Source organism: Trypanosoma melophagium (assembly GCF_022059095.1).
Source record: "Trypanosoma melophagium isolate St. Kilda chromosome Unknown ctg38segment1, whole genome shotgun sequence".
NCBI classification, from domain to species: domain Eukaryota; phylum Euglenozoa; class Kinetoplastea; order Trypanosomatida; family Trypanosomatidae; genus Trypanosoma; species Trypanosoma melophagium.
In genome coordinates, this window is record NW_027125176.1 from 60,001 (window position 1) to 87,500 (window position 27,500).

The 27,500-nt window shown below is 52.1% G+C and overlaps 3 protein-coding genes across 3 annotated transcripts in view; all 3 read left to right on the forward strand.

Moving 5' to 3' along the window:
• Positions 1 to 8,256, forward strand: part of LSM04_006974 (Hexapeptide repeat) — a gene marked incomplete at both ends in the record, with an annotated part of 8,660 nt that extends 404 nt beyond the window's left edge. The window contains 2 exons of the mRNA XM_067338224.1: positions 1 to 7,365; positions 7,419 to 8,256. The exon at positions 1 to 7,365 is cut by the window's left edge and continues 404 nt beyond it. Of these exons, the coding sequence (XP_067188230.1) occupies positions 1 to 7,365; positions 7,419 to 8,256 (8,203 nt within the window). The remainder of the gene's footprint in view (positions 7,366 to 7,418) is intronic.
• Positions 8,257 to 11,571: 3,315 nt separating this feature from the next.
• Positions 11,572 to 20,309, forward strand: LSM04_008365 (Hexapeptide repeat; the record flags this gene model as incomplete). Its single annotated transcript, XM_067338225.1, has 2 exons — positions 11,572 to 14,767; positions 14,944 to 20,309. The coding sequence occupies 2 exons, from the start codon at positions 11,572 to 11,574 to the stop codon at positions 20,307 to 20,309; spliced, it is 8,562 nt and encodes a 2,853-aa protein (XP_067188254.1).
• A 2,501-nt stretch (positions 20,310 to 22,810) lies between these two features.
• Positions 22,811 to 27,500, forward strand: part of LSM04_003260 (uncharacterized protein) — a gene marked incomplete at both ends in the record, with an annotated part of 5,713 nt that continues 1,023 nt past the window's right edge. The window contains one exon of the mRNA XM_067338226.1: positions 22,811 to 27,435. Coding sequence (XP_067188198.1) covers positions 22,811 to 27,435 — 4,625 coding nt within the window. The remainder of the gene's footprint in view (positions 27,436 to 27,500) is intronic.

A 27,500-nucleotide genomic window follows, 5' to 3' on the forward strand; every position in this document is an offset into this window, starting at 1 on the left:
TCTTGTGGGGGAAGGTGTTCTTGGGGGTGGGGAAGGTGTTCTTATGGGGGAAGGTGTTCTTATGGGGAAGGTGTTCTTATGGGGGAAGGTGTTCTTATGGGGGAAGGTGTTCTTATGGGGAAGGTGTTCTTATGGGGGAAGGTGTTCTTATGGGGGAAAGTGTTCTTATGGGGAAGAAGTGTTCTTATGGGGGAAGGTGTTCTTGTGGGGAAGGTGTTCTTATGGGGGAAAGTGTTCTTATGGGGGAAAGTGTTCTTGTGGGGAAGGTGTTCTTTGTGGGGGAAGGTGTTCTTGTGTTCTTATGGGGAAGGTGTTCTTGTGGGGGAAAGTGTTCTTATGGGGGGAAGGTGTTCTTATGGGGGAAAGTGTTCCTTGTGGGGGAAGTGTGGGGAAGGTGTTCTTGTGGGGGAAGGTGTTCTTGTTGGGGGAAGGTGTTCTTGTGGGGGAAAGTGTTCTTATGGGGGAAGGTGTTCTTGTGGGGGAAGGTGTTCTTGTGGGGGAAAGTGTTCTTGTGGGGGAAAGTGTTCTTGTGGGGGAAGGTGTTCTTATGGGGGAAGGTGTTCTTGTGGGGGAAGGTGTTCTTGTGGGGGAAAGTGTTCTTGTGGGGAAGGTGTTCTTGTGGGGGAAGGTGTTCTTGTGGGGAAGGTGTTCTTATGGGGGAAGGTGTTCTTGTGGGGAAGGTGTTCTTGTGGGGGGAAGGTGTTCTTGTGGGGAAGGTGTTCTTATGGGGAAGGTGTTCTTGTGGGGAAGGTGTTCTTGTGGGGGAAGGTGTTCTTGTGGGGGAAGGTGTTCTTGTGGGGAAGGTGTTCTTATGGGGGAAAGGTGTTCTTGTGGGGGAAGGTGTTCTTATGGGGGAAGGTGTTCTTGTGGGGAAGGTGTTCTTTGGGTGGGGAAGGTGTTCTTGTGGGGAAGGTGTTCTTGTGGGGGAAGGTGTTCTTGTGGGGAAGGTGTTCTTGTGGGGAAGGTGTTCTTGTGGGGGAAGGTGTTCTTGTGGGGAAGGTGTTCTTGTGGGGGAAAGTGTTCTTATGGGGGAAGGTGTTCTTGTGGGGAGTTCTTGTGGGGAAGGTGTTCTTGTGGGGAAGGTGTTCTTATGGGGGAAGGTGTTCTTGTGGGGGAAGGTGTTCTTGTGGGGGAAGGTGTTCTTGTGGGGGAAGGTGTTCTTGTGGGGGAAGGTGTTCTTGTGGGGGAAGGTGTTCTTGTGGGGGAAGGTGTTCTTGTGGGGGAAGGTGTTCTTATGGGGGAAGGTGTTCTTGTGGGGGAAGGTGTTCTTGTGGGGAAGGTGTTCTTTGGGGGAAGGTGTTCTTGTGGGGAAGGTGTTCTTGTGGGGAAAGGTGTTCTTATGGGGGAAGGTGTTCTTGTGGGGAAGGTGTTCTTGTGGGGGAAGGTGTTCTTGTGGGGGAAAGTGTTCTTGTGGGGGAAGGTGTTCTTGTGGGGGAAGGTGTTCTTATGGGGGAAGGTGTTCTTGTGGGGGAAAGTGTCCTTATGGGGAAAGTGTTCTTGTGGGGGAAGGTGTTCTTGTGGGGGAAGGTGTTCTTGTGGGGGAAGGTGTTCTTGTGGGGGGAAGGTGTTCTTGTGGGGGAAGGTGTTCTTGTGGGGGAAGGTGTTCTTGTGGGGGAAGTGTTCTTATGGGGGAAGGTGTTCTTGTGGGGGAAGGTGTTCTTGTGGGGGAAGGTGTTCTTGTGGGGGAAAGTGTTCTTGTGGGGGAAGGTGTTCTTATGGGGGAAGGTGTTCTTGTGGGGGAAGGTGTTCTTATGGGGGAAGGTGTTCTTGTGGGGAAGGTGTTCTTATGGGGGGAAGGTGTTCTTGTGGGGGAAAGGTGTTCTTATGGGGAAGGTGTTCTTGTGGGGGAAGGTGTTCTTATGGGGGAAGGTGTTCTTGTGGGGAAGGTGTTCTTATGGGGGAAGGTGTTCTTGTGGGGAAAGGTGTTCTTATGGGGAAGGTGTTCTTGTGGGGGAAGGTGTTCTTATGGGGGAAGGTGTTCTTGTGGGGGAAGGTGTTCTTATGGGGAAGGTGTTCTTGTGGGGGGAAGGTGTTCTTATGGGGAAAGGTGTTCTTGTGGGGGAAGGTGTTCTTGTGGGGAAGGTGTTCTTATGGGGGAAGGTGTTCTTGTGGGGGAAGGTGTTCTTGTGGGGGAAGGTGTTCTTGTGGGGAAGGTGTTCTTATGGGGGAAGGTGTTCTTATGGGGGGAAGGTGTTCTTGTGGGGGAAGGTGTTCTTATGGGGGAAGGTGTTCTTGTGGGGAAGGTGTTCTTATGGGGGGAAGGTGTTCTTGTGGGGGAAGGTGTTCTTGTGGGGGAAGGTGTTCTTGTGGGGGAAGGTGTTCTTGTGGGGAAGGTGTTCTTATGGGGGAAGGTGTTCTTGTGGGGGAAGGTGTTCTTGTGGGGAAAGGTGTTCTTGTGGGGGAAGGTGTTCTTGTGGGGAAGGTGTTCTTATGGGGGAAGGTGTTCTTGTGGGGAAGGTGTTCTTATGGGGGAAGGTGTTCTTGTGGGGAAGGTGTTCTTGTGGGGAAGGTGTTCTTGTGGGGGAAGGTGTTCTTATGGGGAAGGTGTTCTTATGGGGAAGGTGTTCTTGTGGGGGAAGGTGTTCTTATGGGGGAAGGTGTTCTTGTGGGGGAAGGTGTTCTTGTGGGGAAGGTGTTCTTGTGGGGAAGGTGTTCTTGTGGGGGAAAGGTGTTCTTGTGGGGAAGGTGTTCTTATGGGGGAAGGTGTTCTTATGGGGGAAGGTGTTCTTGTGGGGGAAGGTGTTCTTATGGGGGAAGGTGTTCTTGTGGGGAAGGTGTTCTTATGGGGAAGGTGTTCTTGTGGGGGAAGGTGTTCTTATGGGGGAAGGTGTTCTTGTGGGGAAGGTGTTCTTGTGGGGGAAGGTGTTCTTATGGGGGAAGGTGTTCTTGTGGGGAAGGTGTTCTTATGGGGGAAGGTGTTCTTGTGGGGAAGGTGTTCTTGTGGGGGAAGGTGTTCTTATGGGGGAAGGTGTTCTTGTGGGGAAAGGTGTTCTTGTGGGGGAAGGTGTTCTTGTGGGGAAAGGTGTTCTTGTGGGGGAAGGTGTTCTTGTGGGGGAAGGTGTTCTTGTGGGGGAAGGTGTTCTTGTGGGGGAAGGTGTTCTTGTGGGGGAAGGTGTTCTTGTGGGGAAGGTGTTCTTGTGGGGAAGGTGTTCTTGTGGGGGGAAGGTGTTCTTATGGGGAAGGTGTTCTTGTGGGGAAAGGTGTTCTTATGGGGGAAGGTGTTCTTGTGGGGAAGGTGTTCTTATGGGGGAAGGTGTTCTTGTGGGGGAAGGTGTTCTTATGGGGAAAGGTGTTCTTATGGGGAAGGTGTTCTTGTGGGGAAGGTGTTCTTGTGGGGAAGGTGTTCTTGTGGGGGAAGGTGTTCTTATGGGGGAAGGTGTTCTTGTGGGGAAGGTGTTCTTGTGGGGGAAGGTGTTCTTGTGGGGAAGGTGTTCTTGTGGGGGAAGGTGTTCTTGTGGGGAAGGTGTTCTTGTGGGGAAGGTGTTCTTATGGGGAAGGTGTTCTTGTGGGGGAAGTGTTCTTGTGGGGAAAGGTGTTCTTGTGGGGAAGGTGTTCTTGTGGGGGAAGGTGTTCTTATGGGGGAAGGTGTTCTTGTGGGGGAAGGTGTTCTTATGGGGGAAGGTGTTCTTGTGGGGAAGGTGTTCTTATGGGGGAAGGTGTTCTTGTGGGGGAAGGTGTTCTTGTGGGGAAGGTGTTCTTGTGGGGAAGGTGTTCTTGTGGGGGAAGGTGTTCTTGTGGGGGAAGGTGTTCTTATGGGGGAAGGTGTTCTTGTGGGGAAGGTGTTCTTATGGGGGAAGGTGTTCTTGTGGGGAAGGTGTTCTTGTGGGGGAAGGTGTTCTTGTGGGGGAAAGTGTTCTTATGGGGAAGGTGTTCTTGTGGGGGAAGGTGTTCTTATGGGGAAGGTGTTCTTGTGGGGGAAGGTGTTCTTATGGGGGAAGGTGTTCTTGTGGGGGAAGGTGTTCTTATGGGGGAAGGTGTTCTTGTGGGGAAGGTGTTCTTATGGGGGAAGGTGTTCTTGTGGGGGAAGGTGTTCTTATGGGGAAGGTGTTCTTATGGGGAAGGTGTTCTTGTGGGGGAAGGTGTTCTTGTGGGGAAGGTGTTCTTATGGGGGAAGGTGTTCTTGTGGGGGAAGGTGTTCTTATGGGGAAGGTGTTCTTGTGTGGGGAAGGTGTTCTTATGGGGGAAGGTGTTCTTGTGGGGAAGGTGTTCTTGTGGGGGAAGGTGTTCTTGTGGGGAAGGTGTTCTTATGGGGGAAGGTGTTCTTGTGGGGGAAGGTGTTCTTGTGGGGAAGGTGTTCTTATGGGGGAAGGTGTTCTTGTGGGGAAGGTGTTCTTATGGGGGATGGGGAAAGTGTTCTTGTGGGGGAAGGTGTTCTTGTGGGGGAAGGTGTTCTTGTGGGGGAAGGTGTTCTTGTGGGGAAGGTGTTCTTGTGGGGGAAGGTGTTCTTGTGGGGGAAGGTGTTCTTGTGGGGGAAGGTGTTCTTGTGGGGAAGGTGTTCTTATGGGGGAAGGTGTTCTTGTGGGGAAGGTGTTCTTGTGGGGGAAAGTGTTCTTATGGGGGAAGGTGTTCTTGTGGGGAAGGTGTTCTTATGGGGGAAGGTGTTCTTTGGGGGAAAGGTGTTCTTATGGGGGAAGGTGTTCTTGTGGGGAAGGTGTTCTTATGGGGGAAGGTGTTCTTGTGGGGGAAGGTGTTCTTATGGGGAAAGGTGTTCTTGTGGGGAAGGTGTTCTTGTGGGGAAGGTGTTCTTATGGGGGAAGGTGTTCTTGTGGGGGAAGGTGTTCTTATGGGGGAAGGTGTTCTTGTGGGGGAAGGTGTTCTTGTGGGGAAAGGTGTTCTTGTGGGGGAAGGTGTTCTTGTGGGGAAGGTGTTCTTGTGGGGAAGGTGTTCTTGTGGGGGAAGGTGTTCTTATGGGGGGAAGGTGTTCTTGTGGGGAAGGTGTTCTTGTGGGGAAGGTGTTCTTGTGGGGGAAGGTGTTCTTATGGGGGAAGGTGTTCTTGTGGGGGAAGGTGTTCTTATGGGGAAGGTGTTCTTGTGGGGAAGGTGTTCTTATGGGGAAGGTGTTCTTGTGGGGGAAGGTGTTCTTATGGGGAAGGTGTTCTTGTGGGGAAGGTGTTCTTGTGGGGAAAGTGTTCTTGTGGGGAAGGTGTTCTTATGGGGGAAGGTGTTCTTGTGGGGGAAGGTGTTCTTGTGGGGGAAGGTGTTCTTGTGGGGGAAGGTGTTCTTATGGGGAAGGTGTTCTTGTGGGGGAAGGTGTTCTTATGGGGAAGGTGTTCTTGTGGGGAAGGTGTTCTTATGGGGGAAGGTGTTCTTGTGGGGGAAGGTGTTCTTATGGGGGAAGGTGTTCTTGTGGGGGAAGGTGTTCTTGTGGGGAAGGTGTTCTTGTGGGGGAAGGTGTTCTTGTGGGGAAGGTGTTCTTGTGGGGGGAAGGTGTTCTTGTGGGGAAGGTGTTCTTGTATGGGGAAGGTGTTCTTGTGGGGAAGGTGTTCTTGTGGGGAAGGTGTTCTTATGGGGAAGGTGTTCTTGTGGGGGAAGGTGTTCTTGTGGGGGAAGGGGAAGGTGTTCTTGTGGGGGAAGGTGTTCTTGTGGGGGAAGGTGTTCTTGGGGTGTTCTTATGGGGGAAGGTGTTCTTATGGGGGAAGGTGTTCTTGTGGGGGAAGTGTTCTTGTGGGGGAAGGTGTTCTTGTGGGGGAAGGTGTTCTTGTGGGGGAAGTGTTCTTATGGGGGAAGGTGTTCTTATGGGGGAAAGTGTTCTTATGGGGGAAGGTGTTCTTGTGGGGAAGGTGTTCTTGTGGGGAAGGTGTTCTTGTGGGGGAAGGTGTTCTTGTGGGGAAGGTGTTCTTGTGGGGGAAGGTGTTCTTGTGGGGGAAGGTGTTCTTGTGGGGGAAGGTGTTCTTGTGGGGAAGGTGTTCTTATGGGGGGAAGGTGTTCTTGTGGGGAAGGTGTTCTTGTGGGGGAAGGTGTTCTTATGGGGAAGGTGTTCTTGTGGGGGGAAGGTGTTCTTGTGGGGGAAGGTGTTCTTGTGGGGAAGGTGTTCTTGTGGGGAAGGTGTTCTTGTGGGGAAGGTGTTCTTGTGGGGGAAGGTGTTCTTGTGGGGGAAGGTGTTCTTGTGGGGGAAGGTGTTCTTATGGGGGAAGGTGTTCTTGTGGGGGAAGGTGTTCTTGTGGGGGAAAGTGTTCTTGTGGGGGAAGGTGTTCTTGTGGGGGAAGGTGTTCTTATGGGGGAAGGTGTTCTTGTGGGGGAAGGTGTTCTTATGGGGGAAGGTGTTCTTATGGGGGAAGGTGTTCTTATGGGGGAAAGTGTTCTTATGGGGGAAGGTGTTCTTATGGGGAAGGTGTTCTTGTGGGGGAAGGTGTTCTTATGGGGGAAGGTGTTCTTGTGGGGAAGGTGTTCTTATGGGGAAGGTGTTCTTGTGGGGAAGGTGTTCTTGTGGGGGAAGGTGTTCTTGTGGGGAAAGGTGTTCTTGTGGGGGAAGGTGTTCTTATGGGGGAAGGTGTTCTTGTGGGGAAGGTGTTCTTATGGGGGAAGGTGTTCTTGTGGGGAAGGTGTTCTTATGGGGAAGGTGTTCTTGGGGGGGAAGGTGTTCTTGTGGGGGAAGGTGTTCTTATGGGGGAAGGTGTTCTTGTGGGGAAAGTGTTCTTATGGGGGAAGGTGTTCTTGTGGGGGAAGGTGTTCTTATGGGGGAAGGTGTTCTTGTGGGGGAAGGTGTTCTTATGGGGGAAGGTGTTCTTGTGGGGGAAGGTGTTCTTATGGGGGAAGGTGTTCTTGTGGGGGAAGGTGTTCTTGTGGGGAAGGTGTTCTTATGGGGGAAGGTGTTCTTGTGGGGGAAAGTGTTCTTATGGGGGAAAGTGTTCTTATGGGGGAAGGTGTTCTTGTGGGGGAAAGTGTTCTTATGGGGGAAAGTGTTCTTATGGGGGAAAGTGTTCTTGTGGGGGAAGTGTTCTTGTGGGGGAAGTGTTCTTATGGGGGAAAGTGTCCTTGTGGGGGAAAGTGTTCTTATGGGGGAAGGTGTTCTTGTGGGGGAAGTGTTCTTATGGGGGAAGGTGTTCTTGTGGGGGAAAGTGTTCTTATGGGGGAAGGTGTTCTTGTGGGGGAAGGTGTTCTTGTGGGGGAAAGTGTTCTTGTGGGGGAAAGTGTTCTTGTGGGGGAAGTGTTCTTGTGGGGGAAGTGTTCTTGTGGGGAAGGTGTTCTTATGGGGGTGGGGGAAGGTGTTCTTGTGGGGAAGGTGTTCTTATGGGGGAAGGTGTTCTTGTGGGGGAAGGTGTTCTTGTGGGGAAGGTGTTCTTGTGGGGAAGGTGTTCTTGTGGGGGAAAGTGTTCTTATGGGGGAAGGTGTTCTTATGGGGGAAGGTGTTCTTATGGGGGGAAGGTGTTCTTATGGGGGAAGGTGTTCTTGTGGGGGAAGGTGTTCTTATGGGGAAGGTGTTCTTGTGGGGAAGGTGTTCTTGTGGGGGAAGGTGTTCTTATGGGGGAAGGTGTTCTTATGGGGGAAGGTGTTCTTGTGGGGAAGGTGTTCTTGTGGGGAAGGTGTTCTTGTGGGGAAGGTGTTCTTGTGGGGGAAGGTGTTCTTGTGGGGAAGGTGTTCTTGTGGGGGAAGGTGTTCTTATGGGGGAAAGGTGTTCTTGTGGGGAAGGTGTTCTTATGGGGAAGGTGTTCTTGTGGGGGAAGGTGTTCTTATGGGGAAGGTGTTCTTGTGGGGGAAGGTGTTCTTGTGGGGGAAGGTGTTCTTGTGGGGAAGGTGTTCTTGTGGGGGAAGGTGTTCTTGTGGGGGAAGGTGTTCTTGTGGGGAAGGTGTTCTTATGGGGAAGGTGTTCTTGTGGGGGAAGGTGTTCTTGTGGGGGAAGGTGTTCTTATGGGGAAGGTGTTCTTGTGGGGGAAGGTGTTCTTGTGGGGGAAGGTGTTCTTGTGGGGAAGGTGTTCTTGTGGGGGAAGGTGTTCTTGTGGGGAAGGTGTTCTTGTGGGGAAAGGTGTTCTTGTGGGGGAAGGTGTTCTTGTGGGGAAGGTGTTCTTATGGGGGAAGGTGTTCTTGTGGGGAAGGTGTTCTTGTGGGGGAAAGTGTTCTTATGGGGGAAGGTGTTCTTGTGGGGGAAGGTGTTCTTATGGGGGAAGGTGTTCTTGTGGGGAAGGTGTTCTTATGGGGAAGGTGTTCTTGTGGGGGGAAGGTGTTCTTGTGGGGAAGGTGTTCTTGTGGGGGAAGGTGTTCTTGTGGGGAAGGTGTTCTTGTGGGGAAGGTGTTCTTGTGGGGGAGGTGTTCTTGTGAGTGTTCTTGTGGGGGAAGGTGTTCTTGTGGGGGAAGGTGTTCTTATGGGGAAGGTGTTCTTGTGGGGGAAGGTGTTCTTGTGGGGGAAGGTGTTCTTATGGGGGAAGGTGTTCTTGTGGGGGAAGGTGTTCTTGTGGGGGAAGGTGTTCTTGTGGGGAAGGTGTTCTTGTGGGGAAGGTGTTCTTGTGGGGGAAGGTGTTCTTGTGGGGGAAGGTGTTCTTGTGGGGAAAGGTGTTCTTGTGGGGGAAGGTGTTCTTGTGGGGGGAAGGTGTTCTTATGGGGAAGGTGTTCTTGTGGGGAAGGTGTTCTTGTGGGGGAAGGTGTTCTTGTGGGGAAGGTGTTCTTATGGGGGAAGGTGTTCTTGTGGGGAAGGTGTTCTTGTGGGGGAAGGTGTTCTTATGGGGGAAAGTGTTCTTGTGGGGAAGGTGTTCTTGTGGGGAAGGTGTTCTTATGGGGGAAAGTGTTCTTGTGGGGGAAGGTGTTCTTGTGGGGGAAGGTGTTCTTGTGGGGAAGAGTGTTCTTGTGGGAGGTGTTCTTATGGGGAAGGTGTTCTTGTGGGGGAAGGTGTTCTTGTGGGGGAAGGTGTTCTTATGGGGAAGGTGTTCTTGTGGGGAAGGTGTTCTTGTGGGGAAAGGTGTTCTTGTGGGGAAGGTGTTCTTGTGGGGGAAAGTGTTCTTGTGGGGGAAGGTGTTCTTGTGGGGGAAGGTGTTCTTGTGGGGGAAGGTGTTCTTATGGGGGAAGGTGTTCTTGTGGGGGAAAGTGTTCTTATGGGGGAAGGTGTTCTTATGGGGGAAGGTGTCCTTATGGGGGAAAGTGTTCTTATGGGGAAGGTGTTCTTGTGGGGAAGGTGTTCTTATGGGGAAGGTGTTCTTGTGGGGGAAGGTGTTCTTGTGGGGGAAGGTGTTCTTGTGGGGAAGGTGTTCTTGTGGGGAAGGTGTTCTTGTGGGGGAAGGTGTTCTTATGGGGAAGGTGTTCTTGTGGGGGAAGGTGTTCTTATGGGGAAGGTGTTCTTGTGGGGGAAGGTGTTCTTGTGGGGGAAGGTGTTCTTGTGGGGGAAGGTGTTCTTGTGGGGAGAAGGTGTTCTTATGGGGGAAGGTGTTCTTGTGGGGAAGGTGTTCTTATGGGGGAAGGTGTTCTTATGGGGGAAGGTGTTCTTGTGGGGAAGGTGTTCTTGTGGGGGAAGGTGTTCTTATGGGGAAGGTGTTCTTGTGGGGGAAGGTGTTCTTATGGGGGAAGGTGTTCTTGTGGGGGAAGGTGTTCTTATGGGGGAAGGTGTTCTTGTGGGGGAAGGTGTTCTTGTGGGGAAAGTGTTCTTGTGGGGGAAGGTGTTCTTGTGGGGAAGGTGTTCTTGTGGGGGAAGGTGTTCTTATGGGGGAAGGTGTTCTTGTGGGGGAAGGTGTTCTTGTGGGGGAAGGTGTTCTTATGGGGAAGGTGTTCTTGTGGGGGAAGGTGTTCTTATGGGGGAAGGTGTTCTTGTGGGGGAAGGTGTTCTTATGGGGAAGGTGTTCTTGTGGGGAAGGTGTTCTTGTGGGGGGGAAGGTGTTCTTATGGGGAAAGTGTTCTTATGGGGGAAGGTGTTCTTGTGGGGAAGGTGTTCTTGTGGGGGAAGGTGTTCTTATGGGGGAAGGTGTTCTTGTGGGGAAGGTGTTCTTATGGGGGAAGGTGTTCTTGTGGGGAAGGTGTTCTTATGGGGGAAGGTGTTCTTGTGGGGGAAGGTGTTCTTGTGGGGGAAGGTGTTCTTGTGGGGAAGGTGTTCTTGTGGGGGAAGGTGTTCTTATGGGGGAAGGTGTTCTTGTGGGGAAGGTGTTCTTATGGGGGAAGGTGTTCTTGTGGGGAAGGTGTTCTTATGGGGGAAGGTGTTCTTGTGGGGGAAGGTGTTCTTGTGGGGGAAGGTGTTCTTATGGGGGAAGGTGTTCTTGTGGGGAAGGTGTTCTTGTGGGGGAAGGTGTTCTTGTGGGGGAAAGTGTTCTTATGGGGGAAAGGTGTTCTTGTGGGGAAGGTGTTCTTGTGGGGAAGGTGTTCTTGTGGGGGAAGGTGTTCTTGTGGGGGAAGGTGTTCTTATGGGGGAAGGTGTTCTTGTGGGGGAAGGTGTTCTTGTGGGGAAGGTGTTCTTATGGGGGAAGGTGTTCTTTGGGGAAGGTGTCTTATGGGGGAAGGTGTTCTTGTGGGGAAGGTGTTCTTATGGGGGGAAGGTGTTCTTGTGGGGAAGGTGTTCTTGTGGGGGAAGGTGTTCTTATGGGGGGAAGGTGTTCTTGTGGGGGAAGGTGTTCTTGTGGGGAAGGTGTTCTTGTGGGGGAAGGTGTTCTTGTGGGGAAGGTGTTCTTGTGGGGGAAGGTGTTCTTGTGGGGGAAGGTGTTCTTGTGGGGAAGGTGTTCTTGTGGGGAAGGTGTTCTTGTGGGGGAAGGTGTTCTTGTGGGGGAAGGTGTTCTTGTGGGGAGGTGTTCTTGTGGGGGAAGGTGTTCTTATGGGGGAAGGTGTTCTTGTGGGGGAAGGTGTTCTTGTGGGGAAGGTGTTCTTGTGGGGGAAGGTGTTCTTATGGGGGAAGGTGTTCTTGTGGGGAAAGTGTTCTTATGGGGAAGGTGTTCTTGTGGGGGAAGGTGTTCTTATGGGGAAGGTGTTCTTGTGGGGAAGGTGTTCTTATGGGGAAGGTGTTCTTGTGGGGGAAGGTGTTCTTATGGGGGGAAGGTGTTCTTGTGGGGAAGGTGTTCTTGTGGGGAAGGTGTTCTTGTGGGGGGAAAGTGTTCTTGTGGGGGAAGGTGTTCTTGTGGGGAAGGTGTTCTTGTGGGGAAGGTGTTCTTATGGGGAAGGTGTTCTTGGGGTGGGGAAGGTGTTCTTGTGGGGAAGGTGTTCTTGTGGGGGAAGGTGTTCTTATGGGGGAAGGTGTTCTTGTGGGGGAAGGTGTTCTTGTGGGGGAAGGTGTTCTTGTGGGGGAAGGTGTTCTTGTGGGGAAGGTGTTCTTGTGGGGGAAGGTGTTCTTGTGGGGGAAGGTGTTCTTATGGGGGAAGGTGTTCTTATGGGGGGAAGGTGTTCTTGTGGGGAAGGTGTTCTTGTGGGGGAAGGTGTTCTTGTGGGGGGAAGGTGTTCTTGTGGGGAAGGTGTTCTTGTGGGGAAGGTGTTCTTGTGGGGGAAGGTGTTCTTGTGGGGGAAGGTGTTCTTGTGGGGGAAGGTGTTCTTGTGGGGGAAGGTGTTCTTGTGGGGAAGGTGTTCTTGTGGGGAAGGTGTTCTTGTGGGGGAAGGTGTTCTTATGGGGGAAGGTGTTCTTGTGGGGAAGGTGTTCTTGTGGGGAAGGTGTTCTTGTGGGGGGAAGGTGTTCTTATGGGGAAGGTGTTCTTGTGGGGAAGGTGTTCTTGTGGGGGAAGGTGTTCTTGTGGGGGAAGGTGTTCTTGTGGGGAAGGTGTTCTTGTGGGGGAAAGTGTTCTTGTGGGGAAGGTGTTCTTATGGGGGAAGGTGTTCTTATGGGGAAGGTGTTCTTATGGGGAAGGTGTTCTTGTGGGGAAAGGTGTTCTTATGGGGAGTGGGGAAAGTGTTCTTATGGGGAAGGTGTTCTTGTGGGGGAAGGTGTTCTTGTGGGGAAAGTGTTCTTATGGGGAAGGTGTTCTTGTGGGGGAAGGTGTTCTTATGGGGGGAAGGTGTTCTTGTGGGGAAGGTGTTCTTATGGGGGAAGGTGTTCTTGTGGGGAAGGTGTTCTTATGGGGGGAAGGTGTTCTTGTGGGGGAAGGTGTTCTTGTGGGGAAGGTGTTCTTATGGGGAAGGTGTTCTTGTGGGGGAAGGTGTTCTTGTGGGGAAGGTGTTCTTATGGGGGAAGGTGTTCTTGTGTGGGGAAGGTGTTCTTGTGGGGAAGGTGTTCTTATGGGGGAAGGTGTTCTTGTGGGGAAGGTGTTCTTATGGGGGAAGGTGTTCTTGTGGGGAAGGTGTTCTTATGGGGGAAGGTGTTCTTGTGGGGGAAGGTGTTCTTGTGGGGAAGGTGTTCTTATGGGGGAAAGTGTTCTTATGGGGAAGGTGTTCTTGTGGGGGAAGGTGTTCTTATGGGGGAAGGTGTTCTTATGGGGGGAAGGTGTTCTTGTGGGGAAGGTGTTCTTGTGGGGAAGGTGTTCTTGTGGGGAAAGTGTTCTTGTGGGGGGAAAGTGTTCTTGTGGGGGAAGGTGTTCTTGTGGGGAAAGTGTTCTTGTGGGGGAAGGTGTTCTTGTGGGGAAAGTGTTCTTGTGGGGAAGGTGTTCTTATGGGGAAGGTGTTCTTATGGGGAAGGTGTTCTTGTGGGGGAAAGTGTTCTTATGGGGAAGGTGTTCTTGTGGGGGAAAGTGTTCTTGTGGGGGAAGGTGTTCTTGTGGGGAAGGTGTTCTTGTGGGGGAAGGTGTTCTTTGGGGGAAGGTGTTCTTGTGGGGGAAGGTGTTCTTTGTGGGGAAGGTGTTCTTATGGGGAAGGTGTTCTTGTGGGGGAAGGTGTTCTTGTGGGGAAGGTGTTCTTGTGGGGGAAGGTGTTCTTATGGGGGAAGGTGTTCTTGTGGGGAAGGTGTTCTTATGGGGAAGGTGTTCTTGTGGGGAAGGTGTTCTTGTGGGGGGAAGGTGTTCTTATGGGGGAAGGTGTTCTTGTGGGGGAAGGTGTTCTTGTGGGGGAAGGTGTTCTTGTGGGGAAGGTGTTCTTATGGGGGAAGGTGTTCTTGTGGGGAAGGTGTTCTTATGGGGGAAGGTGTTCTTGTGGGGGAAGGTGTTCTTATGGGGGAAGGTGTTCTTGTGGGGAAGGTGTTCTTGTGGGGAAGGTGTTCTTGTGGGGAAGGTGTTCTTATGGGGAAGGTGTTCTTGTGGGGAAGGTGTTCTTGTGGGGAAGGTGTTCTTGTGGGGGAAGGTGTTCTTGTGGGGGAAGGTGTTCTTGTGGGGGAAGGTGTTCTTGTGGGGAAGGTGTTCTTGTGGGGGGAAGGTGTTCTTGTGGGGAAGGTGTTCTTTGGGGGAAGGTGTTCTTGTGGGGAAGGTGTTCTTATGGGGGAAGGTGTTCTTTGGGGAAGGTGTTCTTGTGGGGGAAGGTGTTCTTGTGGGGAAGGTGTTCTTGTGGGGGAAGGTGTTCTTGTGGGGGAAGGTGTTCTTGTGGGGAAAGGTGTTCTTGTGGGGAAGGTGTTCTTGTGGGGGAAGGTGTTCTTGTGGGGAAGGTGTTCTTGTGGGGAAGGTGTTCTTGTGGGGAAGGTGTTCTTGTGGGGAAGGTGTTCTTGTGGGGGAAGGTGTTCTTGTGGGGGAAGGTGTTCTTGTGGGGGAAGGTGTTCTTATGGGGAAGGTGTTCTTGGGGGAAGGTGTTCTTGTGGGGGAAGGTGTTCTTGTGGGGGAAGGTGTTCTTGTGGGGGAAGGTGTTCTTGTGGGGGAAGGTGTTCTTATGGGGAAGGTGTTCTTGTGGGGGAAGGTGTTCTTGTGGGGGGAAGGTGTTCTTGTGGGGGAAGGTGTTCTTGTGGGGAAGGTGTTCTTATGGGGGAAGGTGTTCTTGTGGGGGAAGTGTTCTTATGGGGAAGGTGTTCTTGTGGGGAAGGTGTTCTTGTGGGGAAGGTGTTCTTGTGGGGGAAGGTGTTCTTGTGGGGGAAGGTGTTCTTGTGGGGGAAGGTGTTCTTGTGGGGAAGGTGTTCTTGTGGGGGAAGGTGTTCTTGTGGTGGGGAAGGTGTTCTTATGGGGGAAGGTGTTCTTGTGGGGGAAGGTGTTCTTGTGGGGGAAGGTGTTCTTGTGGGGGAAGGTGTTCTTATGGGGGAAGGTGTTCTTATGGGGGAAGGTGTTCTTATGGGGAAAGGTGTTCTTATGGGGGAAGGTGTTCTTGTGGGGAAGGTGTTCTTATGGGGGAAGGTGTTCTTGTGGGGAAGGTGTTCTTGTGGGGAAAGTGTTCTTATGGGGAAGGTGTTCTTGTGGGGGAAAGTGTTCTTGTGGGGGGGAAGGTGTTCTTGTGGGGGAAGGTGTTCTTATGGTGGGGAAGGTGTTCTTGTGGGGGAAGGTGTTCTTATGGGGAAGGTGTTCTTGTGGGGAAGGTGTTCTTGTGGGGAAGGTGTTCTTGTGGGGAAGGTGTTCTTATGGGGAAGGTGTTCTTGTGGGGGAAGGTGTTCTTATGGGGGAAGGTGTTCTTGTGGGGGGAAGGTGTTCTTATGGGGAAAGGTGTTCTTGTGGGGAAGGTGTTCTTGTGGGGAAGGTGTTCTTGTGGGGAAGGTGTTCTTGTGGGGAAGGTGGGAAAGGTGTTCTTGTGGGGAAGGTGTTCTTGTGGGGAAGGTGTTCTTGTGGGGAAGGTGTTCTTGTGGGGGAAGGTGTTCTTGTGGGGGAAGGTGTTCTTATGGGGGAAGGTGTTCTTGTGGGGGAAGGTGTTCTTTGTGGGGAAGGTGTTCTTGTGGGGGAAGGTGTTCTTGTGGGGAAGGTGTTCTTGTGGGGAAGGTGTTCTTATGGGGGAAGGTGTTCTTGTGGGGGAAGGTGTTCTTATGGGGAAGGTGTTCTTGTGGGGGAAGGTGTTCTTGTGGGGGAAGGTGTTCTTGTGGGGAAGGTGTTCTTGTGGGGAAGGTGTTCTTATGGGGGAAGGTGTTCTTGTGGGGGAAGGTGTTCTTATGGGGAAGGTGTTCTTGTGGGGGAAGGTGTTCTTGTGGGGGGAAGGTGTTCTTATGGGGGAAGGTGTTCTTGTGGGGAAGGTGTTCTTGTGGGGGAAGGTGTTCTTTGTGGGGAAGGTGTTCTTGTGGGGAAGGTGTTCTTATGGGGGAAGGTGTTCTTATGGGGGAAGGTGTTCTTGTGGGGGAAGGTGTTCTTATGGGGGAAGGTGTTCTTGTGGGGGAAGGTGTTCTTGTGGGGGAAGGTGTTCTTATGGGGGAAGGTGTTCTTGTGGGGAAAGGTGTTCTTATGGGGGAAGGTGTTCTTGTGGGGGAAGGTGTTCTTGTGGGGGAAGGTGTTCTTGTGGGGGAAGGTGTTCTTATGGGGGAAGGTGTTCTTGTGGGGGAAGGTGTTCTTATGGGGAAGGTGTTCTTGTGGGGGAAGGTGTTCTTATGGGGAAAGGTGTTCTTGTGGGGAAGGTGTTCTTGTGGGGAAGGTGTTCTTGTGGGGAAAGTGTTCTTGTGGGGGAAGGTGTTCTTGTGGGGGAAGGTGTTCTTGTGGGGAAGGTGTTCTTGTGGGGAAGGTGTTCTTGTGGGGGAAGGTGTTCTTATGGGGGAAGGTGTTCTTGTGGGGAAGGTGTTCTTGTGGGGGAAGGTGTTCTTATGGGGGAAGGTGTTCTTGTGGGGGAAGGTGTTCTTGTGGGGAAGGTGTTCTTGTGGGGGAAGGTGTTCTTATGGGGGAAGGTGTTCTTGTGGGGAAGGTGTTCTTGTGGGGAAGGTGTTCTTGTGGGGGAAGGTGTTCTTGTGGGGAAGGTGTTCTTGTGGGGGAAGGTGTTCTTGTGGGGGAAGGTGTTCTTGTGGGGAAGGTGTTCTTGTGGGGAAGGTGTTCTTGTGGGGAAGGTGTTCTTGTGGGGAAGGTGTTCTTGTGGGGGAAGGTGTTCTTATGGGGGAAGGTGTTCTTGTGGGGAAGGTGTTCTTATGGGGGAAGGTGTTCTTGTGGGGGAAGGTGTTCTTGTGGGGAAGGTGTTCTTGTGGGGGAAAGGTGTTCTTGTGGGGGAAGGTGTTCTTGTGGGGGAAGGTGTTCTTGTGGGGGAAGGTGTTCTTGTGGGGGAAGGTGTTCTTGTGGGGAAGGTGTTCTTATGGGGAAGGTGTTCTTGTGGGGGAAAGTGTTCTTATGGGGGAAGGTGTTCTTGTGGGGAAGTGTTCTTGTGGGGAAGGTGTTCTTGTGGGGAAGGTGTTCTTGTGGGGGAAGGTGTTCTTGTGGGGGAAGGTGTTCTTATGGGGAAGGTGTTCTTGTGGGGAAGGTGTTCTTGTGGGGAAAGAGTGTTCTTGTGGGGGAAGGTGTTCTTGGGGGGGAAGGTGTTCTTATGGGGGAAGGTGTTCTTGTGGGGGAAGGTGTTCTTATGGGGAAGGTGTTCTTGTGGGGGGAAGGTGTTCTTGTGGGGAAGGTGTTCTTATGGGGGGAAGGTGTTCTTGTGGGGGAAGGTGTTCTTGTGGGGGAAGGTGTTCTTATGGGGAAGGTGTTCTTGTGGGGAAGGTGTTCTTGTGGGGGAAGGTGTTCTTGTGGGGAAGGTGTTCTTGTGGGGGAAGGTGTTCTTATGGGGGAAGGTGTTCTTGTGGGGGGAAGGTGTTCTTGTGGGGGAAGGTGTTCTTGTGGGGGAAGGTGTTCTTGTGGGGAAGGTGTTCTTATGGGGGAAGGTGTTCTTGTGGGGAAGGTGTTCTTGTGGGGGAAGGTGTTCTTATGGGGGAAGGTGTTCTTGTGGGGGAAGGTGTTCTTATGGGGGAAGGTGTTCTTGTGGGGAAGGTGTTCTTATGGGGGAAGGTGTTCTTTGTGGGGGAAGGTGTTCTTGTGGGGGAAGGTGTTCTTATGGGGGAAGGTGTTCTTGTGGGGAAGGTGTTCTTATGGGGGAAGGTGTTCTTGTGGGGGAAGGTGTTCTTGTGGGGGAAGGTGTTCTTGTGGGGAAGGTGTTCTTGTGGGGAAGGTGTTCTTGTGGGGAAGGTGTTCTTATGGGGGAAGGTGTTCTTGTGGGGAAGGTGTTCTTATGGGGGAAGGTGTTCTTGTGGGGAAGGTGTTCTTATGGGGGAAGGTGTTCTTGTGGGGAAGGTGTTCTTATGGGGGAAGGTGTTCTTGTGGGGAAGGTGTTCTTGTGGGGGAAGGTGTTCTTGTGGGGGAAGGTGTTCTTGTGGGGGAAGGTGTTCTTGTGGGGAAGGTGTTCTTGTGGGGGAAGGTGTTCTTGTGGGGAAGGTGTTCTTGTGGGGAAGGTGTTCTTGTGGGGAAGGTGTTCTTATGGGGGAAGGTGTTCTTGTGGGGAAGGTGTTCTTGTGGGGAAGGTGTTCTTGTGGGGGAAGGTGTTCTTGTGGGGGAAGGTGTTCTTGTGGGGGAAGGTGTTCTTGTGGGGAAGGTGTTCTTGTGGGGGAAGGTGTTCTTGTGGGGGAAGGTGTTCTTATGGGGGAAGGTGTTCTTGTGGGGGAAGGTGTTCTTATGGGGGAAGGTGTTCTTGTGGGGAAGGTGTTCTTATGGGGGAAGGTGTTCTTGTGGGGGGAAGGTGTTCTTGTGGGGGAAGGTGTTCTTATGGGGAAGGTGTTCTTGTGGGGAAGGTGTTCTTATGTGGGGAAGGTGTTCTTGTGGGGGAAGGTGTTCTTATGGGGGAAGGTGTTCTTGTGGGGAAGGTGTTCTTATGGGGAAGGTGTTCTTATGGGGGAAGGTGTTCTTGTGGGGAAGGTGTTCTTGTGGGGGGAAGGTGTTCTTGTGGGGGAAGGTGTTCTTATGGGGGAAGGTGTTCTTGTGGGGGAAGGTGTTCTTATGGGGGAAGGTGTTCTTGTGGGGAAGGTGTTCTTGTGGGGGAAGGTGTTCTTATGGGGGAAGGTGTTCTTGTGGGGAAGGTGTTCTTGTGGGGGAAGGTGTTCTTGTGGGGGAAGGTGTTCTTGTGGGGAAGGTGTTCTTGTGGGGAAGGTGTTCTTATGGGGGGAAGGTGTTCTTGTGGGGAAGGTGTTCTTATGGGGAAGGTGTTCTTGTGGGGAAAGTGTTCTTATGGGGGAAGGTGTTCTTGTGGGGGAAGGTGTTCTTGTGGGGGAAGGTGTTCTTGTGGGGAAAGGTGTTCTTGTGGGGGAAGGTGTTCTTGTGGGGGAAGGTGTTCTTGTGGGGAAGGTGTTCTTGTGGGGGAAGGTGTTCTTGTGGGGAAGGTGTTCTTGTGGGGGAAGGTGTTCTTGTGGGGAAAGGTGTTCTTATGGGGGAAGGTGTTCTTGTGGGGAAGGTGTTCTTGTGGGGGAAGGTGTTCTTGTGGGGGAAGGTGTTCTTGTGGGGGAAGGTGTTCTTGTGGGGGAAGGTGTTCTTATGGGGAAGGTGTTCTTGTGGGGGAAAGTGTTCTTGTGGGGGAAGGTGTTCTTGTGGGGGAAGGTGTTCTTGTGGGGAAGGTGTTCTTGTGGGGAAGGTGTTCTTGTGGGGGAAGGTGTTCTTGTGGGGAAGGTGTTCTTGTGGGGGAAGGTGTTCTTGTGGGGAAGGTGTTCTTATGGGGGAAGGTGTTCTTGTGGGGAAGGTGTTCTTGTGGGGGAAGGTGTTCTTATGGGGAAGGTGTTCTTGTGGGGAAGGTGTTCTTGTGGGGAAGGTGTTCTTGTGGGGGAAGGTGTTCTTGTGGGGAAGGTGTTCTTATGGGGGAAGGTGTTCTTGTGGGGGAAGGTGTTCTTGTGGGGGAAGGTGTTCTTGTGGGGAAGGTGTTCTTGTGGGGAAGGTGTTCTTATGGGGGAAGGTGTTCTTGTGGGGGAAGGTGTTCTTATGGGGGGAAGGTGTTCTTGTGGGGAAGGTGTTCTTATGGGGGAAGGTGTTCTTGTGGGGGAAGGTGTTCTTGTGGGGGAAGGTGTTCTTGTGGGGGAAGGTGTTCTTGTGGGGAAGGTGTTCTTGTGGGGGAAGGTGTTCTTGTGGGGAAGGTGTTCTTGTGGGGGAAGGTGTTCTTATGGGGGAAGGTGTTCTTGTGGGGGAAGGTGTTCTTATGGGGGAAGGTGTGGGGGAAGGTGTTCTTGTGGGGGAAGGTGTTCTTGTGGGGGAAAGTGTTCTTATGGGGGAAGGTGTTCTTGTGGGGGAAAGTGTTCTTATGGGGGAAAGTGTTCTTATGGGGGAAGGTGTTCTTATGGGGAAAGTGTTCTTATGGGGGAAGGTGTTCTTATGTGGGAAGGTGTTCTTATGGGGGAAGGTGTTCTTGTGGGGGAAGGTGTTCTTGTGGGGGAAGGTGTTCTTGTGGGGAAGGTGTTCTTGTGGGGGAAGGTGTTCTTGTGGGGGAAGGTGTTCTTGTGGGGGAAGGTGTTCTTGTGGGGGAAGGTGTTCTTGTGGGGGGAAGGTGTTCTTATGGGGAAGGTGTTCTTGTGGGGGAAGGTGTTCTTGTGGGGGAAGGTGTTCTTGTGGGGGAAGGTGTTCTTGTGGGGGAAGGTGTTCTTGTGGGGAAGGTGTTCTTATGGGGGAAGGTGTTCTTGTGGGGAAGGTGTTCTTGTGGGGGAAGGTGTTCTTATGGGGGAAGGTGTTCTTGTGGGGAAGGTGTTCTTATGGGGGGAAGGTGTTCTTGTGGGGGAAGGTGTTCTTATGGGGGAAGGTGTTCTTGTGGGGGAAGGTGTTCTTGTGGGGGAAGTGTTCTTATGGGGGAAGGTGTTCTTGTGGGGGAAGGTGTTCTTATGGGGAAGGTGTTCTTGTGGGGGAAGGTGTTCTTATGGGGGGAAGGTGTTCTTGTGGGGGAAGGTGTTCTTGTGGGGAAGGTGTTCTTATGGGGAAGGTGTTCTTGTGGGGAAGGTGTTCTTGTGGGGGAAGGTGTTCTTATGGGGAAGGTGTTCTTGTGGGGGAAGGTGTTCTTATGGGGGAAGGTGTTCTTGTGGGGGAAGGTGTTCTTATGGGGGGTTGTGGGGAAGGTGTTCTTGTGGGGGAAGGTGTTCTTATGGGGAAGGTGTTCTTATGGGGGAAGGTGTTCTTGTGGGGAAGGTGTTCTTATGGGGGGAAGGTGTTCTTGTGGGGGAAGGTGTTCTTATGGGGGAAGGTGTTCTTGTGGGGGAAGGTGTTCTTATGGGGGAAAGTGTTCTTGTGGGGGAAGGTGTTCTTGTGGGGGAAGGTGTTCTTGTGGGGAAGGTGTTCTTATGGGGGAAGGTGTTCTTGTGGGGGAAGGTGTTCTTATGGGGAAAGTGTTCTTGTGGGGAAAGTGTTCTTGTGGGGAAGGTGTTCTTGTGGGGGAAGGTGTTCTTGTGGGGGAAAGTGTTCTTATGGGGGAAGGTGTTCTTGTGGGGGAAAGTGTTCTTATGGGGGAAAGTGTTCTTATGGGGGAAGGTGTTCTTGTGGGGGAAAGTGTTCTTGTGGGGGAAGGTGTTCTTGTGGGGGAAGTGTTCTTATGGGGGAAGGTGTTCTTGTGGGGGAAGGTGTTCTTGTGGGGGAAAGTGTTCTTATGGGGGAAGGTGTTCTTGTGGGGGAAAGTGTTCTTATGGGGGAAAGTGTTCTTATGGGGGAAGGTGTTCTTGTGGGGGAAAGTGTTCTTATGGGGGAAAGTGTTCTTAGGGGAAGGTGTTCTTGTGGGGAAAGGTGTTCTTATGGGGGAAGGTGTTCTTATGGGGGGAAGGTGTTCTTATGGGGAAAGGTGTTCTTGTGGGGGAAGGTGTTCTTATGGGGAAGGTGTTCTTGTGGGGGAAGGTGTTCTTATGGGGGAAGGTGTTCTTGTGGGGGAAGGTGTTCTTATGGGGGAAGGTGTTCTTATGGGGGAAGGTGTTCTTATGGGGGGGAAGGTGTTCTTATGGGGAAGGTGTTCTTATGGGGGGAAGGTGTTCTTGTGGGGGAAGGTGTTCTTATGGGGGAAGGTGTTCTTGTGGGGGAAGGTGTTCTTGTGGGGGAAGGTGTTCTTGTGGGGGGAAGGTGTTCTTATGGGGGAAGGTGTTCTTATGGGGGAAGGTGTTCTTGTGGGGGAAGGTGTTCTTATGGGGGAAGGTGTTCTTATGGGGGAAGGTGTTCTTATGGGGAAGGTGTTCTTATGGGGGGAAGGTGTTCTTGTGGGGAAGGTGTTCTTATGGGGGAAAGTGTTCTTATGGGGAAGGTGTTCTTGTGGGGGAAGGTGTTCTTGTGGGGAAGGTGTTCTTATGGGGGAAGGTGTTCTTGTGGGGAAGGTGTTCTTATGGGGGAAGGTGTTCTTGTGGGGAAAGTGTTCTTATGGGGGAAGGTGTTCTTGTGGGGGAAGGTGTTCTTGTGGGGGAAGGTGTTCTTGTGGGGAAAGTGTTCTTGGGTGTTCTTGTGGGGAAGGTGTTCTTGTGGGGAAGGTGTTCTTATGGGGGAAAGTGTTCTTGTGGGGAAGAGTGTTCTTATGGGGGAAGGTGTTCTTGTGGGGAAAGTGTTCTTATGGGGGAAGGTGTTCTTGTGGGGGAAGGTGTTCTTGTGGGGGAAGGTGTTCTTGTGGGGAAGGTGTTCTTGTGGGGGAAAGTGTTCTTGTGGGGGAAGGTGTTCTTGTGGGGAAAGGTGTTCTTGTGGGGGAAGGTGTTCTTGTGGGGGAAGGTGTTCTTGTGGGGGAAGGTGTTCTTATGGGGAAGGTGTTCTTGTGGGGGAAGGTGTTCTTATGGGGAAAGTGTTCTTGTGGGGGAAGGTGTTCTTATGGGGAAGGTGTTCTTATGGGGGAAGGTGTTCTTATGGGGGAAGGTGTTCTTGTGGGGGAAGGTGTTCTTATGGGGGAAGGTGTTCTTGTGGGGGAAGGTGTTCTTATGGGGAAGGTGTTCTTATGGGGGAAGGTGTTCTTATGGGGAAGGTGTTCTTATGGGGGAAGGTGTTCTTGTGGGGGAAGGTGTTCTTATGGGGAAGGTGTTCTTATGGGGGAAGGTGTTCTTGTGGGGGAAGGTGTTCTTATGGGGAAGGTGTTCTTGTGGGGGAAAGTGTTCTTATGGGGAAAGTGTTCTTATGGGGGAAGGTGTTCTTATGGGGGAAGGTGTTCTTATGGGGGAAGGTGTTCTTATGGGGGGAAGGTGTTCTTATGGGGAAAGTGTTCTTTGTGGGGGAAGGTGTTCTTATGGGGGAAGGTGTTCTTATGGGGGAAGGTGTTCTTATGGGGGAAGGTGTTCTTATGGGGGAAGGTGTTCTTGTGGGGGAAAGTGTTCTTGTGGGGAAGGTGTTCTTATGGGGGAAGGTGTTCTTATGGGGGAAGGTGTTCTTATGGGGGAAGGTGTTCTTGTGGGGGGAAAGTGTTCTTATGGGGGAAAGTGTTCTTGTGGGGAAGGTGTTCTTATGGGGGAAGGTGTTCTTATGGGGGAAAGTGTTCTTATGGGGGAAGGTGTTCTTGTGGGGGAAGGTGTTCTTATGGGGAAGGTGTTCTTATGGGGAAGGTGTTCTTGTGGGGAAAGTGTCCTTATGGGGGAAAGTGTTCTTATGGGGGAAAGTGTTCTTATGGGGGAAGGTGTTCTTGTGGGGGAAAGTGTTCTTATGGGGGAAGGTGTTCTTGTGGGGGAAGGTGTTCTTGTGGGGGAAAGTGTTCTTGTGGGGGAAGGTGTTCTTGTGGGGAAAGTGTTCTTGTGGGGGGAAGGTGTTCTTGTGGGGAAGGTGTTCTTATGGGGGAAGGTGTTCTTGTGGGGAAGGTGTTCTTGTGGGGAAGGTGTTCTTTGTGGGGAAGGTGTTCTTGTGGGGGAAGGTGTTCTTATGGGGGGAAGGTGTTCTTGTGGGGAAAGTGTTCTTATGGGGGAAAGTGTTCTTGTGGGGGAAGGTGTTCTTGTGGGGAAGGTGTTCTTGTGGGGGAAGGTGTTCTTATGGGGAAGGTGTTCTTGTGGGGAAAGTGTTCTTATGGGGGAAGGTGTTCTTGTGGGGAAGGTGTTCTTGTGGGGAAGGTGTTCTTGTGGGGGAAGGTGTTCTTATGGGGGAAGGTGTTCTTATGGGGGGAAGGTGTTCTTTGTGGGGGAAGGTGTTCTTATGGGGGAAGGTGTTCTTGTGGGGGAAAGTGTTCTTATGGGGGAAGGTGTTCTTGTGGGGGGAGGTGTTCTTATGGGGGAAGGTGTTCTTGTGGGGGAAGGTGTTCTTATGGGGAAGGTGTTCTTATGGGGGAAGGTGTTCTTATGGGGAAGGTGTTCTTATGGGGGGAAGGTGTTCTTATGGGGGAAGGTGTTCTTATGGGGAAGGTGTTCTTATGGGGGAAGGTGTTCTTATGGGGGAAGGTGTTCTTATGGGGGAAGGTGTTCTTATGGGGGAAGGTGTTCTTGTGGGGGAAGGTGTTCTTATGGGGGAAGGTGTTCTTGTGGGGGAAGGTGTTCTTATGGGGGAAGGTGTTCTTGTGGGGGAAGGTGTTCTTATGGGGGAAGGTGTTCTTATGGGGAAGGTGTTCTTATGGGGGAAGGTGTTCTTGTGGGGAAGGTGTTCTTATGGGGGAAAGTGTTCTTATGGGGGAAGGTGTTCTTGTGGGGGGAAGGTGTTCTTATGGGGGAAGGTGTTCTTATGGGGAAGGTGTTCTTATGGGGGAAGGTGTTCTTGTGGGGGAAGGTGTTCTTGTGGGGGAAAGTGTTCTTATGGGGGAAGGTGTTCTTGTGGGGGAAGGTGTTCTTGTGGGGGAAGGTGTTCTTGTGGGGGAAAGTGTTCTTATGGGGGAAGGTGTTCTTGTGGGGGAAGGTGTTCTTGTGGGGGGAAGGTGTTCTTATGGGGGAAGGTGTTCTTGTGGGGAAGGTGTTCTTGTGGGGAAGGTGTTCTTGTGGGGAAGGTGTTCTTGTGGGGGGAAGGTGTTCTTGTGGGGAAGGTGTTCTTATGGGGGAAGGTGTTCTTGTGGGGAAGGTGTTCTTATGGGGGAAGGTGTTCTTATGGGGAAGGTGTTCTTGTGGGGGAAGGTGTTCTTATGGGGGAAGGTGTTCTTGTGGGGGAAGGTGTTCTTATGGGGGAAGGTGTTCTTATGGGGGAAGGTGTTCTTGTGGGGGAAGGTGTTCTTATGGGGGAAGGTGTTCTTATGGGGGAAGGTGTTCTTGTGGGGGAAGGTGTTCTTATGGGGGAAGGTGTTCTTATGGGGGAAGGTGTTCTTATGGGGAAGGTGTTCTTGTGGGGGAAGGTGTTCTTGGGAGGTGTTCTTATGGGGGAAGGTGTTCTTATGGGGGAAGGTGTTCTTATGGGGGGAAGGTGTTCTTATGGGGGAAGGTGTTCTTATGGGGGAAGGTGTTCTTATGGGGGAAGGTGTTCTTATGGGGAAGGTGTTCTTATGGGGGGAAGGTGTTCTTATGGGGGAAGGTGTTCTTATGGGGGAAGGTGTTCTTATGGGGGAAGGTGTTCTTATGTGGGGGAAGGTGTTCTTATGGGGAAAGTGTTCTTATGGGGGAAGGTGTTCTTGTGGGGAAAGTGTTCTTATGGGGGGAAGGTGTTCTTGTGGGGGAAGGTGTTCTTATGGGGGAAGGTGTTCTTATGGGGGAAGGTGTTCTTATGGGGGAAGGTGTTCTTGTGGGGGAAGGTGTTCTTATGGGGGAAAGTGTTCTTATGGGGAAGGTGTTCTTATGGGGGAAGGTGTTCTTATGGGGGGAAGGTGTTCTTGTGGGGAAGGTGTTCTTGTGGGGGAAGGTGTTCTTATGGGGGAAGGTGTTCTTATGGGGGAAGGTGTTCTTATGGGGGAAAGTGTTCTTATGGGGGAAAGTGTTCTTATGGGGGAAGGTGTTCTTGTGGGGAAGGTGTTCTTATGGGGGAAGGTGTTCTTATGGGGGAAGGTGTTCTTATGGGGGAAGGTGTTCTTATGGGGGGAAGGTGTTCTTGTGGGGAAAGGTGTTCTTATGGGGAAGGTGTTCTTGTGGGGGAAGGTGTTCTTATGGGGGAAGGTGTTCTTGTGGGGAAAGTGTTCTTATGGGGGAAGGTGTTCTTATGGGGGAAGGTGTTCTTATGGGGGAAGGTGTTCTTATGGGGGAAGGTGTTCTTATGGGGAAGGTGTTCTTATGGGGGAAGGTGTTCTTATGGGGGGAAGGTGTTCTTGTGGGGAAGGTGTTCTTGTGGGGGGAAGGTGTTCTTGTGGGGGAAGGTGTTCTTGTGGGGAAGGTGTTCTTATGGGGGAAGGGTTCTTATGGGGGAAGGTGTTCTTATGGGGGAAAGTGTTCTTGTGGGGGAAGTGTTCTTATGGGGGAAGGTGTTCTTGTGGGGGAAGGGTTCTTATGGGGGAAAGTGTTCTTATGGGGGAAGGTGTTCTTATGGGGAAAGGTGTTCTTATGGGGAAAGTGTCCTTATGGGGGAAGGTGTTCTTATGGGGGAAGGTGTTCTTGTGGGGGAAGGTGTTCTTATGGGGGAAGGTGTTCTTGTGGGGGAAGGTGTTCTTGTGGGGGAAGGTGTTCTTGTGGGGGAAGGTGTTCTTGTGGGGAAGGTGTTCTTATGGGGGAAGGTGTTCTTGTGGGGGGTGTTCTTGGGGAAGGTGTTCTTGTGGGGGAATGTGGGGAAGGTGTTCTTGTGGGGGAAGGTGTTCTTATGGGGGAAGGTGTTCTTATGGGGGAAGGTGTTCTTGTGGGGGAAGGTGTTCTTATGGGGGAAGGTGTTCTTATGGGGGAAGGTGTTCTTATGGGGGAAGGTGTTCTTATGGGGGAAGGTGTTCTTATGGGGAAGGTGTTCTTATGGGGGAAGGTGTTCTTATGGGGAAGGTGTTCTTATGGGGGAAGGTGTTCTTATGGGGGAAGGTGTTCTTATGGGGGGAAGGTGTTCTTATGGGGAAGGTGTTCTTATGGGGGAAGGTGTTCTTATGGGGGAAGGTGTTCTTATGGGGAAGGTGTTCTTATGGGGAAGGTGTTCTTATGGGGGAAGGTGTTCTTGTGGGGGAAGGTGTTCTTATGGGGAAGGTGTTCTTGTGGGGGAAGGTGTTCTTATGGGGGAAGGTGTTCTTATGGGGGAAGGTGTTCTTATGGGGGAAGGTGTTCTTATGGGGGAAGGTGTTCTTATGGGGGGAAGGTGTTCTTATGGGGGAAGGTGTTCTTATGGGGGAAGTGTTTTTGGGGGAAGGTGTTCTTGTGGGGGAAGGTGTTCTTATGGGGGAAGGTGTTCTTGTGGGGAAGGTGTTCTTATGGGGGAAGGTGTTCTTGTGGGGAAGGTGTTCTTATGGGGGAAGGTGTTCTTGTGGGGAAGGTGTTCTTGTGGGGAAGGTGTTCTTGTGGGGAAGGTGTTCTTGTGGGGGAAGGTGTTCTTGTGGGGAAGGTGTTCTTATGGGGGAAGGTGTTCTTATGGGGGGAAGGTGTTCTTGTGGGGGAAGGTGTTCTTATGGGGGGAAGGTGTTCTTATGGGGAAGGTGTTCTTGTGGGGGAAGGTGTTCTTATGGGGAAGGTGTTCTTATGGGGAAGGTGTTCTTATGGGGGAAGGTGTTCTTATGGGGGAAGGTGTTCTTATGGGGGAAGGTGTTCTTGTGGGGGAAGGTGTTCTTATGGGGGAAGGTGTTCTTATGGGGAAGGTGTTCTTATGGGGGAAGGTGTTCTTATGGGGGGAAGGTGTTCTTATGGGGAAGGTGTTCTTATGGGGGAAGGTGTTCTTATGGGGGAAGGTGTTCTTATGGGGGAAGGTGTTCTTATGGGGGAAGGTGTTCTTATGGGGAAAGTGTTCTTATGGGGGGAAAGTGTTCTTATGGGGGAAGGTGTTCTTATGGGGGAAGGTGTTCTTATGGGGGAAGGTGTTCTTATGGGGAAAGTGTTCTTATGGGGGAAGGTGTTCTTATGGGGGAAGGTGTTCTTATGGGGGAAGGTGTTCTTATGGGGGAAGGTGTTCTTATGGGGGAAGGTGTTCTTATGGGGGAAGGTGTTCTTATGGGGGAAGGTGTTCTTATGGGGGAAAGTGTTCTTATGGGGAAGGGGGAAAGTGTTCTTATGGGGGAAGGTGTTCTTATGGGGGGAAGGTGTTCTTATGGGGGAAGTGTTCTTATGGGGGAAAGTGTTCTTATGGGGGAAGGTGTTCTTATGGGGAAGGTGTTCTTTGGGGGGAAGGTGTTCTTATGGGGGAAGGTGTTCTTATGGGGGAAGGTGTTCTTATGGGGGAAGGTGTTCTTATGGGGGAAGGTGTTCTTATGGGGGAAGGTGTTCTTATGGGGGAAGGTGTTCTTATGGGGGAAGGTGTTCTTGTGGGGAAGGTGTTCTTGTGGGGGAAAGTGTTCTTGTGGGGGAAGGTGTTCTTGTGGGGAAAGTGTTCTTATGGGGGAAAGTGTTCTTATGGGGGAAAGTGTTCTTTGGGGGGGAAGGTGTTCTTATGGGGGGAAGGTGTTCTTTGGGGGAAAGTGTTCTTGTGGGGAAGGTGTTCTTGTGGGGGAAGGTGTTCTTGTGGGGGGAAAGTGTTCTTATGGGGGAAAGTGTTCTTATGGGGGAAGGTGTTCTTGTGGGGGAAGGTGTTCTTATGGGGGAAGTGTTCTTATGGGGGAAAGTGTTCTTGTGGGGGAAGTGTTCTTATGGGGGAAGGTGTTCTTGTGGGGGAAGGTGTTCTTGTGGGGGAAGGTGTTCTTGTGGGGGGAAGGTGTTCTTATGGGGGAAGGTGTTCTTGTGGGGGAAGGTGTTCTTGTGGGGGAAGGTGTTCTTTGTGGGGAAGGTGTTCTTGTGGGGGAAGGTGTTCTTATGGGGGAAGGTGTTCTTATGGGGGAAGGTGTTCTTATGGGGGAAGGTGTTCTTATGGGGGAAGGTGTTCTTATGGGGGAAGGTGTTCTTATGGGGGAAGGTGTTCTTATGGGGGAAGGTGTTCTTATGGGGAAAGTGTTCTTATGGGGGAAGGTGTTCTTATGGGGGAAGGTGTTCTTATGGGGGAAGGTGTTCTTATGGG